Raw genomic sequence first — 13,885 nt, forward strand, 5'->3', positions numbered from 1 at the left:
AAAATGATCAGCTTGAAAAAAAAAACAAATTAAAATTTGAGTTGTAGAACTCGAGACAACAGATCCGGGATTTGTACAAATTTTCAATATTCGTAACCATTAAAATATTACAGAATTTAACCCACCAAGATCCCGAGTTTGATAAAAAAAAAATAGATCTAGAAGTTGAATTCTCAAATCGCTTAAAAAATTTACTTTAAAGTCTAAACTGGATTGAAGCTGTTAAATATCTAAAATCTTGTTCCGAGATATTTGAGTTTGTTCTCAAAACTTTCAAAGCTTATGAATCTAGATAATTTGAATGGTTTTATGCATGGGTCAGTGTTCTAGTGGAATTTCTTTAGCTGTCGCTATAAATCGATGGAGACGCATGGTAGTCTAGTCGCATAGAAGTATTGAGCGAAAACCCAAAAATTGATTACTTCAAAAAATTATAACTCGAAAACGAAAAAAAAGGATCGTTGATTTTGTGATATAATGTGTTTTTGCCTAAATTTTCGAGTAAAAATATAAAAACATATTGCGGCCTCTATCAAAAAAAAAAAAAAAAAAAATTAATGTTTTTCAATACAAGATCTCAATTTTTTTAAATCATTTTAGCTTTTTTTCTAAAAAGTTGTTTTAATTACCTTTCATTTGATTCTTCGATCTTTAAAATCGGCTCAGTGGTTCAAAATTTAAGTCATTTAAAAAAAAATCGATTTTGTGAACCACCCTAACATGGAAATGGTCATCTTTATGACAATTTGTAGTCATACAGGGAATCAAACTCAACGATTCAGATAAAGATAATGGCATTCTCATTTTGGTTACACTCATGATTAGTACAAATCCATAAATCACAATGGACAGTTCTGGAAACGATAATGCATTATCATTTGTGAAACAGATCATGATCATTTGAAATAGCGATAATCTCTGATCATCATCATCAGCTGCCTTCACTGAAAATTCCCCATGTAAAACAAGGCTAATCAAATACCCATAATATGGGTATTTTTGAAATCCAATATAGTGGCCTTCTATTTAAAAAAAAAACTGTCGAAAATTGATGTCCGGCTCTATTTGGAATTCCAAGATGATGGCCATCGATTTCAGAAAAACTGTCAATTACCCCTTATTTTCGGAACAGGGATGACATGCAGATGTAGAATATTAATATCTGCCGCTATTCGGGAATCCAAGATGGCGGCTTTTGCTTTTAGAAACAGCTGTACCCTACAATATGCGTATTTTTGAAACCGGGATGACATGTAGATGTCAAAAATCTATTTCGGCCGTAATTTTAACTAATTATTTGTCATTTTTTTCTAAAACATCTACTCATTATTCCAGCTCCAGCACGTTATTCCAGTTCCAGAAATACCCATATTGTAGGGTATTTGACAGTTTTTTTTTCCGAAACCAATGAATGACGGATTTCAAAATTGCGCCCTACATTGATTTTCAACATATATGTGTCATCCCGATCCCAGAAATATCCACATTGTAGGGTATTTGACCTTTAGAACAACTATTCTGAAGACAGAAAGTTCCTAAATTTCGAGGTACATTACAAAGTGATTCAGTGTTCACTCGGCTGTCGACAAAAGCAGGCCACTCTTGATGTGTGCCACGCGATCGTCTGTTTTCTCGGAAGCAACCATTGTGTGGTGCTCCTCATTATTCTTCATTAGCAGTTCTATCGGTCGATGCGTCATCGACTTTAGAAAGCAACCGTTTAGTGATGAGTGTGTGAGTTCTGACCACGTTTTGCGTCCATTGCTGCAATGGAAGCGCTCTGACCCCCGTTGGCGTAACTGCCATACAATGAAACCACTGGAAGCGGCCGATGGAGAAGGCGTTTTAGTTGTACCTTTTGACTATAGTTTTAAGATGTATTGTATAGTGACCAAGAATCTTCGGCTCTGTAAAGTTAATTCGTTTGAGCCTTATCAAATAAATTAATAAACAACAATACAAAGTGATTGTTATCATATCAGTAGATTATCGTTTTTGTTGCTGATCATGATGTGTGGCACAAATGATAATCCATACTGTACACTGATCATGATTCCGTTTACTAGTATTTTGTATCGTCGGTTAGCATCGGAAGATAGCATTTTCTTAATTCCCTGATATAACATAGACTTTTTATATGCTTTTGGTTTTATTGAAATCTGTCCTGTCCGATCTGGGTTTTGCACAACAGTTTAAAATTGTGATTAGGTTTGTAGCTGACTGTACCGTAACTTAGGACTTCCGAATGCTACACAGACAAGTTCAGTATTATGTCACTACGCGGCGCTAGTATACAATCTATACGCTGTAATTCAAAATGCTGATCATCTGGGAAGTTAGTGTCTTCAGCAAAGTTGTTCAGGTGACCGAGGCATTCCAGATAGTTGACATATTAGTTTGGAATTCTCACACTATGCGACACTAGTACGACTGAGAAATTACTGTACAGACAATGTCTAGTGATCCTGGTCATCTAGAAAGATATTTTCCACGACATTCTTCTTCTAAATGCTATTATTGATGATTTCGGAACGGTGACGACAGGGATCGACAGGTAATCGATGTTCTACATCATTTTTGAATCCAAGATGGCGATTTCTGGTTTTTAAAATCGCTTCAGATACGACCTTATAAAAAACATTGCCATGGAAACAACTTTCTAGATAACCAGGATCACAATTTATTGCCTACATAGTAATTTCTCGAGCTTAAAACATTTTCTACACACAAGATTTTCAAATTTAACTATGTCCCAGAATCTCAAAAAAAAAAAAAAAATTACATGACGAAGATCTTAAAAATTATAGCTAAGCTCGTGATCCTTATTTATTAATAATCCGATGTTACTTATTTCTTAGTTCTTAGAAGTATCTCAAACATAGATTTTGAAAATTTCCCAAAGTCCCAGAGTGTTGAAAACGGTTTCAAAGAATAGTCATAGCTCAAACCTAAACTATTTTAAATTTAGCCTAATGACCGATTTGGACTAAATGACATTCGGTGTAATGGTCCTACCCCTTTTTTCAACTGCTCAGTACAAGAAATGGTCATGACTCTCTAAATTTTCCAAAGTCCCAGAGTGCTGAAAGCAGTGTCAAAGAATGGTCATAGTTCAAATTAGTTGGATTGTTCTAAATTCGACCTGATGATCCATTCGGGCTTAACGGCATTTGGTCTAATGACCCTACCCCTTTTTACAGCTGATTTCATGCAATCGAAGCGAATAAAAATCAAAAACGGTCTGAAAATCCCTAGCCTTTAATGATTGAACAAAAGAAGTTAAGGAGACTTTACTAACATAAAATTTAAAGCGATTCGATTCCAAGTTTAACTAAATTTGGATCGCCCCAACGTAATTGGTAATGTTCAATTCAGTTCAAATTTTCAATTAAATTGTGAAAACATGGGACTAAGTTGTCGGAGATCTTGCTACCCATTCGAGAACATCCTGCAGTTCATAAGTAAGTTGTGACCCAATGGATTGAGAAACGCTGGTTTAAGCGATTTGGTGTTCTTATAACCCTGTATAGCGTTGGAAGGTTGTTTTAGCCTTTCAAGCTGATATTGAAGTTTTAATATGTAACAACGACCATCAGGCACGGCCCAGACCTATAAGGATTTTTTTTTTATTTCGATGAAAATCCACCTGTTGGAACGGGAATCACTGCTCCGCTTAACCTTTGCTATTTTTCGTTTGACGCACAAATCAGAACATTTGTTTTATCCGTTTCCAGAGTCAAAGCAAACACATCTTAGATCTATTTGCACTCACACTTGTCCCTCATTCTGAAATGAAAAAAAACCACTTCAACTGCTTCATTTAGAAAGCAATGAAAATGTTCATCAACCGAAGTATCTATCAATTATGTTGCTTTCATACCAACCAAAACCCCCCTCCCCTCCCCTCCTCCCCCGAGGACGCAAAGCCTTGTTTGTGTGGAACTGAATTCGTAGAAATCTTCGATTGTGTCGCAACTGCTGCCAAGCTGACTGCAGCTCTCGGCGAGCACAACAAGAATATGTACTACCACACAAAATTGTGCTTTGCCTCCCACTCATCAGTAGGCATCATCCCCGTCTGGGTCTCTGAAGCAAAGCTTAACCGAGCTGCGCGCCACCTAGAGGCCGTTATGAGGAATCGATTTTCTCATAAAGAGCTATCCTTCGCGCTCTCGCTGCTCAACAACAAGGCCCAACCCGAAGAAAATTGCCGATGATGGTTTTCCAAGATTCTTGGAAGACCCCACCATCACCACCACCACCACCTTATCCAGCGTCGTATTAGGGCGATCCCTGTTCTCTGCCATCAACAGGAGAAGAGCTCTTGCTCAGATTATTGATGGATGATGCCTGGGGCGTGTTGTTGCTTGCCGCCCAAAGTTTCAGCCATCCACAAAGTACTCGGTGTCTGTCATCGTAGGATCTCGAACACAAACGCACGTACCTACTTGAGATGATGGGAAAGAGACGGATGCCAGCATAGGAAAAAAAAAATCATCCCACTTCTTGGAAGCTCTCGGATCTCTATGGCTCCGAGATGGATTTTATCGGCGCGCAAAGAAATGCGTGTCCCTTTTCAACGCGTTAGAGTATTCCAACTGGCCAGCCTTTAATGGGACTGCTGCCGCCGGTGGGCCGCGTTTTATTTGGCAAGCTGTTTGTGGCAAATATTGATATCACCATTAAATTTCTGACAGACAGGAGCCTTTTGTGCGTTCGTCTGATGCTTAATCGATCATCGCATCGCTGAAAATGAAGTTGATTGATTTTTCTCTGCTGCTAGGAATTAAAGACGGTTCCGTGCTGAATGGTCCAGGCATTGAAAGGGTTCGATCGCAAGTTCGTGTGACATATGCTAATTATAAGAGAGAGATAGAGAGAGAGAGAGAAAAATGTTGCAACTTCGCTGTCGAGTAATCGCCGTTTCCCAGGTTCGAATTGCTTTCAATTAGCATATATTTAGGAAGGAAATTTGTACCCAATTTCAACGTGTCATGACATTGTCCAGTGTAATGTGGTACAATTATACGACCACCACCACCTCCATCATACATATGTATGAGTCTCTCGCCGGTCACGGTCTTGTGAGTTGAGGTGGTTGATGTGGTGATATTTATTTCCACCTACAGTCCAAACCGAAATCAGGTGTCAATATCCCACGTGACCGTTTACCGCGAGTGATGATTGGAAGCAATTAGATACTTTACATACATGGCTATGGGATTGAACTGTGAGTAATCGATATGGAATTAATGGTTTACAGTGGTTAACATTTCTGGGTCACGCGAAAAAATGGAATGGTTTCAGAATTCGATCACTGCTAAAAAATCCGTATTGCTGCTTTGGTCAGCACTTCATTGTAATCCCACGCATTTTTAAGAAATTTCCTTCAAAATGGCCTTGGAGTCCTAATCTGAACTGTCATGGACTTCTCTTTAAATTACGATTTGAATAATTTTAAGCTATCTTATCATATATTACCAAAAATACCATGAAATTTCCTTCGGCATAGAACTAAGCTCCTTATATCCCATAGAAGTTTCCTCGAAATTCTGCTAGAATTCTCCTCAGAATTATCTTGAAATGCTCCCAAAATTCCGACGGCACTATTATCAGAAATCCAATTCTTTTGAATTATGCTCAGATTTCTCCTACAATTTTTTTCCTAGTTCCCTCAAAATTTTACTCGGAATTCCTTTGAAATTGTCATAAGAAATCCTTAGGAATTCTCTTCAGGATTCCCTTCGAATTCCGATCAGAATTCGTTGGATTTCTCCTCAAAGTGAAATTGACCTAGTGAGTAAATAAAAATTTCAAAAATAGATTTCTATGAGACAACACGTCAGATTGGAAAAGGCTCTCGTCGTTTTGTGCGGAAAAATAAAAGGAAATCATCAACGAGAGCTCTTTGCAATTTGAAGTGATGTCTCAGAGAAAACCACTTCTGAAATGTTTATGTACTCACTAGGTCACTTTCACCTTAAATGACAGGCATGCATTTTCGGGAACGATAATCGGGTTTTGCCAACACCGGTTGGGTGGAAGAGTTGTGGTCCAGTGAACTATTGGAAAGCGAACTTGCGCATGATTGGAAATGATGGATGATTCATCCCAAAAAGGTCATTCTTTGCCTTCGTTGCTGTAATTTTATTATTTATATTTAATTTTGCCTGATAATCATCGTCATATTCACCAGATTGGAACGGTGATGGCTCAGCATGATCAAGGTGAAATGGGGGCTCGGTGGCCTATTCGCAACCGTTTTTGCTTGTTGATGAGAAGGTAGTTATCAGACCTCATTAACCCTTCTTGTGATTATCTTCCAATAAAGCGAGTATCACGCCAACAAGTTCCTTCCCTATCGCTATATGATTGGGTTTTGGTCGTAATCGGTACGGGAATTGCACAAAATACATAAGATCTCTGTGCTCACTAGCACTTGCTCATTGAGGATGACCACTACTGTCAAACATCGTCTTTTGGTTCTCTGTGCAATTACAGCTGTTCATGCTCAACTTCCGCCTGAAATTCCCCTCACAATCTTGAGAATTGAAAATCTCATGTCCATAATCTCAAAACGTTCTCAGTCTCTAAGTTTTACGGATTTCTGGATTTCGCAATAAGAAAAAGTCCAGCTGCTTGAATTAGTTCCAACATCTTGAAAACTATTCCTGAATTCTGAGACACATGAAAAGTGGGAGGGTTCTTCAAGTCTGGGATTTCAAATCTTTTTCCATATCCGGAACGGTTTGCTGAAGTCCCAGAATCCTAAAAGTTTTTTGTAAATCCTAGAGCTCCCATACCTGGACCCTACCTCTATCGACTCATCAAACTCATGATCCGGAGACCAACGCCTTTACTTGCCGAAGGAAAGCGTGATCAGAGATGTTATGCCTCAGAACATCCCGGCAGCGCCGACTGGGATTGAACCCAGGCCTGCTGGGGTGAGAGGTAATTACGCGTATCACTTCACCACCGGCGGCATTGACTTCAGCACCTGATAAGCAATAGTTTTTGGCAACTGCAACTAATTAGGAACAATTTTTACATTCAACTTCTATCCAACTTTCATACTTCCGTACTCTAGCGGAACTATAAACCTACCCTTTTCAGAACTTTTTCTAACTAATAAATTATCCCACTAAAGCTTCTTGTTGATATTAGATAGCAATTCCAACTAACTCGGATTTTTTTTTAGTTTCTGCTTGAGAGAAACGGTACTTAGCTTCTAAAACTTATTAGGATTTATTCTACAACTTATCAAGATCATTTTTCGGTTTCTGAAACTTAGGAGGCTCGATTTCCTGCTTTTGAAATTGGATCAATTTTGAGTGCATGAGATATTTCAATTCAGTACCACCAGGTAATTGCTACCAGTAAGATCCAGTAAGATGAAACCTGGATCCCGAATGGGGTTTTATCGCATACCAATAGGCATTTTAACGCATCCCAACAGGGACTTTAACAAATCTTGTTGATAGGGATTCAAATGAATTCGGATAGAGGTTTCAACGGATCATTGCAAGCATTCCGATGGATCTTAATAGGATTCAGTGGATCATTACAGGAACTGCAACGTATCTTGATAAGGATTTAAACGATCTCTGACTCGAAATCCAACGGATCTGAAGAGGAATTCCAATCGATCTCAAATTGTATTCCAATCCGAACGAATAGCGACTAGGATTCCAACAGGAAATCAAACAGATCTGAAAAGGGATTCCAATGAATCCTGATCCGATAGGGATTCCAGGAATGGGAGGGACCAAACCCGATAGCAAATCAAATAGATCCCAATAGCAATTGAAACCAATCTGAAAAGGAAATCCATTGACATTTATATTGACTGTAATTTTAAGGGATTACATCAGAGATTACTGGGCCTCCCTTAGCTCAGTTGGCAAAGACACAGCTACAAAACAAGACCATGCGGGAGGTGCCTGGGTTCGATTCCCGGTCCGGTCGGGTTGGAAAATTTCCCGATATCCCTGAGCATAGAGTATGATTGTACTTGCCACACAATTGTGCTATTGCAAAAATGGTAAAGGCATCGAAAGTTCAAAATTAATAACTGTGGAAGTACATCAAAAAAACACTGTGTTGAGAACACGCAATAAGCTAATATGCGATAATGATATCCAGTGGATTCTGACAGGAATTCCAACACATTTTGGCATGGATTTTATCGGATTTATTTTAGGGATTTTAACGGATCCCGATAGAATTCCAATAGATCCTGATAGAAACTCAAACGGATTTTGACTAGAACTTAAATGGATTCCGACAGTACTTCTAACCGATGTGATTATGGATACCAATTAATCACAACCGGCACTCCAACGGATCCCGACAGATATTCCAGTGGACCCTGTCAGGGATTGGAACCTATCTAAGAAAGGATTCCATAGGATTCTCACAGAGACTACGGCAGATACCGAACGGAATTTTAACGGATTCCGTCAGGAGTAAGATCAACGAAGTTCAAGATTTCGACAGTAAGTTCAACCGATCTGAAAATGGATACCAATTAAACTTAACTGGAACTTCAACGGATCCCGACAGGTATTCCAATGGGTCCTGACAGGAATTCCAACCGGTCTAAATAGGGCTTCCAATGGACCCTGAAAGATACTTAAACGGATTCCGATAGAAATTCCAACCGAACTGAATAGGGATTCCAACGCATCTAAAAAGGGATTTCTATTAATCCTAAAAGTGGATTAACCGGATTCAACCTTGGAGGATTCCAACGTATTTCGAAAGACAGTCTAACCGACTTGAATAGGGATTACAGCGGATCTTAAAAGGGATTCCAATAGATCCATAAAGCAGTGCTGCAAAATATCAATATCAATACTCACAAAATGCTGAATTTCATTAGCCACCAGATGTCAGTATTAGTTCAGACAGTTGAAATATCAATATCATTCACCTCAATGTCAGTGCTCAAATGACATTGACATCGTAAAGGGACCACTGATATTCTAAATTCTAACATAAATGTGTCTTATATACGGCAGCTAATTGAGTTCCGATGTTTCGAAAACTCATCAGTAATATTAAAACAATGCAACGGTTATACAAACAAGTTGATTTACTGAGATAAAAGATTTCGAACTTTTCCTTAGTGATATTCATATACTAATATCAACATGCTTACTGCAAATATCAGTGTCGGAAATGAAATTCAGTGCTAGCTTACATCAATTGACATTGTTGACAGCACGCATCACTGTCCATAAGTGACTTAACCGGATTCCAACTAGTAGCATTACAACGGACTCCGACAGAAATTTCAACCGATCTGAATAGGGATTCGAACGCTTTTAAAAAGGGATTCCAACGCATCTAAAACGGGATTCCAATGAATCCTATAAGTGACTTATACGGATTCAAACTAGAAGGATTCCAACGGATTTTGACAAACATTTCAACCGATCTGAATAGGAATCCCAGCGGATCTAAAAATGAATTTCAATGGATCCTAAAAATGACTTACGCGGATTCCAACTAGTAGGATTACAATGGATTCCGACAGAAATTCCAACCGAATAGAATTGAGTTTCCAATAGAGCTTGACCGGAATTCCTACGGACGCCGAAAGGTGTTTCAACGGAACCATGATAGCGATTTCATCGACTCTTGACGAGAATGGCAACGTATTTGAATAAAGAATCTTACAGGCATTCAAACGGATTCCGACAGTTGTCTCAGAGGAGTTATGATTTATTGAGAAATAAAAAAATAAATACGTCATTTTAATCATTTTTGTGGAATTCAAAATGGCTGGATTTTAGCTCAAATATGAATCAATGCTAAGTTTCATACAATTCGGAGAAGGTCGCGTCTGATCGATTAGTCATTTGGTGTGGAATTGCTCTGCTTTGCTGTCAAATCTCGGGTTTCTACTCGGTCTGCTAATTTGATGACCCGTTGCTACGTCCACGGATTGCTAATTTGATGATCCGGATTGCGTTCACGGGTTTGTTTGCATTTTACATACCCATTTAGCACGCTGCGGTGCGAGTCGTTGGGTTGCGGTTATAGGAATTAAAACCCCCTTTTAACGCCCGCGGTAGAGATGCTCCGACTTTTGTTTATCCGACAGAGTGAACTAATCCATGCAGTCAGTGATGCCACATACACAGATTTTTTGTAAGCATACAGGTTGTAGGTTCCTAATCCATGAGCAAAATAATGCCTTACCATCAAAACGGACTCAAAAAGTGAGGAGAGGCGTTCTCCAGACGATAACGAAGCTGAACAAATTCGTTCGTTCAGATGATCTCATAGATCTTGAGAAGGAACCATTTAGTCATAGTTATTCTTCATGCCTATTCAAGTAAAAAATAAAACAACGGCAATCTAGAAAAAATCATTCATGAACTTTGCGTTCAGTTTTTTTCTCGGAAATTATTGTTAAACAAGCTATGATTAAATAAAACTAACCGCTTTCCTACCATTCCCCAGAGTGCCAAAAAATTCAAATTTGAGAGAGAAAATTCTCTCTCAAGAGCTCAATCTCTCAACATGCCATGTATTTTGATGACACTCGATTTGTGAATTCCCTCTCACAGACTTCAGTATAGAGTACCAGGCACTGAGAAAGTTGTTGGTATACTTAATTATGCACTTAGATTAATATCCAAAATCCCTTCTTTTTGCAAACTCGGCACAACAAATGCTTTCTAAACCCTGCCACATTAATAATAACGGCGGGAAATTGTGTGTGTCAAGTCTGCAGAAAAAGAAGGGGTTTCGGATGTGAACCTAAATGCATATATAGAGGTAGGGGAAACGCTCCTATAGTTGCGGTACGTTAGAAGCGTTAGGTTCCTATAGTTGTGTACGGAGTCTCCATACGCAACTATAGGAACCTAACGCTTCTAACGTACCGCTACTATAGGAGCGTTTACCCTACCAGACATTTTTTGCATTGACAGGTACTTCATTGTGTAGTCTGTGAAAGGGATTTCTAGGCCTGTTAACTGCACTATCCTCTGTTAACGAAAAGCAGATTATGCGTTATTCCCGATAGATGTCACTGCAAACAACAGCAGTGACATCTGACGGAAAATTAATGCAGAAGCTTGATTAAACGGTTTATTGGGATAGGGGATCGAATTGATGGTCGCGGCTCAGTAGTATTCCAACTGAAGGGTCAATTATTAGGCGCTTTGCTCTGAATTCTTCCATTCAATACTTGCTAAACAAAATGACAAAATGCGAGTGCAAAAAATAGTAAGCAAGCGCTCGTTTAACTGCTTTGAACAAACAACATTTGAAATAAACGTAAGAACCAGTTGGCAGAAGACTCCTGTTCAGCAAGTCGCTGTTTCCCGAAGCTCATTTTTCAAACGAGGAAGTCATTAGTTTGAACTGATTTATCGACATCGTACATATTTACCCGAATAAAAATGCACCATCGAAGAACAACAATGAATTTTATTGTTTTTTTTTCTATTTTTGAGATTTTTTACATAGAATGTTTTGTGAATAAGATCATTTGACAAATACAATGCAACTACAATAATGTTGATTGTTATTGATATTAAAATTGTAAAGTTCTTTTTAATCGGGTTGACTTCTGGATTTTAGCATTCGTCCGGCATCCTTTTGCTTTACGTCAGAACATCTTCGAAAAACAGTTATGAACAGTTACTCATGGTTATGCTTAATTTTCGACATTTAGCTCGGTTTCTGTTTTCTACCACCCAGAGTGGCAAAACTATTTCGTTGTTTCCTGTGAGATTAAAAGTAATTATCTTTCGCAAATTATTTGTCCGTTTCTTTGCTACCGAATACGTGACTCTATTCCAACTGTGACGTACATTGTGTTGAATAACAGCAGCAGCAACAATAACAACAACACTACCACCATCACCACCAGCAACAACAGTTTAAATTCCGTGTTTCTGAAGCAAACAAAACTGATAATATCAGCATTTCTTGCGTTAACCACCTAGCAGCAGCCTGCAGCTAAAACCGTCCAAGAACACCTCTAACCATCATTAGCCTAACCGTCGGGAGTGCGGTTTCCGCATCGGTTCAATTAATCATGCCTATTATTAGAGACATTTACTGTGAGAGGAACAAGTGCCAATACCAACCTAAAATGTAGTATTTCAACTATCACCAGACGAAAACAAAAAAGAAACCATCATATAGTGCAAACAAAATGTATTCGACAACATCAAGCTCAACGAAAAATTCCGGTTCCATCTAACCGTACTAAAAAAAAAATCTACCAAAAAAAACGGGTTGTTGTCGTGCCTCCACATCGACGACGACGACGACGGGCCGTTTGCTAGTGCGAATTTGAAATTTTGCGACGGAGAGAAATCTGTTCGATTAAGTGTCAAGTGTCAAGCCGGTTTCCGCAATCGCGAAACACGGCATCCAGTTATGAATCGCTATTGGTGAAACAATCGTAAAAATTAAGACCACGCGGCTTCAAACTGGATCCAACAAGTGACAGTAGTGGCAAGCGACAGTCACTAGCCGCAGCCGCCGCCGTCGAGATGAACGTCTCGCAGGGTTACCCGGTCAATCCGGAGGGAATCGCGTATCCTTCGCGGTACTACCACCACCGGGAGGATTACCTGCATCACCGCGGTGGTGGTGGTGGTGGTAGTGCTGGATCGGTGGCAATGAATCACCACGTCGGCGCGGATGATGGTCCGTGTTACGATCCGTCCACAATGGGATCCTACCCGGAGACGGGCGGGAATCCACCGTACGGGTATTCGCCTTCGCCGTACGACCCCGTCGACGGGCGGTTCAACTTTCCTGCGTACCACCCGGCATCGAGTGGACCAGGACCAGGTGGTAATCCGAGGGGACATCCGGAGATAGCGATGATTAATCATCGGGTCGGGGCGAGCTACGGCCATTCGTTGCCGTGGTATGGCGGATCACCGCGGGCCTACCCGATCCCGCCGGAACACATGTACAATATGTATCATTTTGGCAGGTAATTGATGCTTTGTAATTGACTTTCTTATTTGCGGTTCGGAAACTGAACGCAGCTGTCGGTTTTCAGTGTAATCCTTGGAATGACGGCGTAGTACTCTCTTGTATTTTTCTTATTTCAATATCCCGGCGTGGCCATACTTGATGGGAGAGCTCTAGTGTTTGTTGCAATAGCGTTAAACAGCGCCGAAGGAGGAGGGTACAACCAACGAGACCGCCGTCGCCGGTTGGTGAAAAACGTTGCACACTGGTGTATTGAGAGCAAGGTTGAAAGGGGGCTAAAGTTAAGGTCGTAGTAAAAATCTAAAGTTCAAAATTTCCTCGACCGGACCAGGGATCGAACTCAAATTCGCGATACTGCAGTTCTTTCATAGACTGAGTAATTGTTCCTGGATTTCCCTTAAAAATCTACTCGGAGATTTAGATAATCGTAGCAAACTTCTATCAGTCTATGAATGTACGCGTAGATCAAGTAAATTTTTTTGTCGATTTTCCTTCCGCATATGTTTGATGAAAATCAATGACCAGTGTTTTTGCGATTTTGAGAAAATGGAGCTCTGAGTTTCTAAAGTGAAACCACTTGTCAGTTTGTTTGTTTTCCAATTAATTCAGAAAGTTCGAAGTATTTTTAAAATCGTACTCTTTTTGCCTCATATCAATAAGAACTATTTGCCATCCCAAGGATGCTTCTTATGCGTGGAATTTTGACTTAGTTGTTAACTGAAAATCATGACAATACTTATTGAAAAATGCATTGGCGTCCCGTAGCCTCACTTTTTACCTGTGAACCAAATTTAATGCCATATTCATACTCCAATCGGTTGAAAAATACACTTAATCTTCTAGTTTACTCGATATCTATCCGTTGCACACTGGGCCAGGAATACAATCTAGCGGAGCAAAATTAATAACT

General features: G+C 39.5%; 1 protein-coding gene across 9 annotated transcripts in view; it reads left to right on the plus strand.

The window, feature by feature from the left end:
- Positions 1–13,885, plus strand: part of LOC135713046 (basic helix-loop-helix ARNT-like protein 1) — a 288,167-nt gene that overhangs the window by 147,434 nt on the left and 126,848 nt on the right. For 4 of the 9 annotated variants that reach the window (XM_065236121.1, XM_065236124.1, XM_065236125.1 and 1 more), the window contains exon 2: positions 11,967–12,973. The exons of 1 other annotated variant lie outside the window; for it this stretch is intronic. In XM_065236121.1, coding sequence (XP_065092193.1) covers positions 12,522–12,973 — 452 coding nt within the window. In that variant the 5' untranslated portion in view covers positions 11,967–12,521. Of the gene's footprint in view, positions 1–11,010; positions 12,974–13,885 lie in introns of those variants that run through there. 4 more of the 9 variants (XM_065236123.1, XM_065236127.1, XM_065236122.1 and 1 more) reach the window with 3 other exon arrangements.

Source organism: Ochlerotatus camptorhynchus, unplaced genomic scaffold, assembly GCF_037179485.1.
Source record: "Ochlerotatus camptorhynchus isolate MF236.1 unplaced genomic scaffold, CSIRO-AGI_Acam_v1.1 ptg000530l, whole genome shotgun sequence".
NCBI classification, from domain to species: Eukaryota; Metazoa; Arthropoda; class Insecta; order Diptera; family Culicidae; genus Ochlerotatus; species Ochlerotatus camptorhynchus.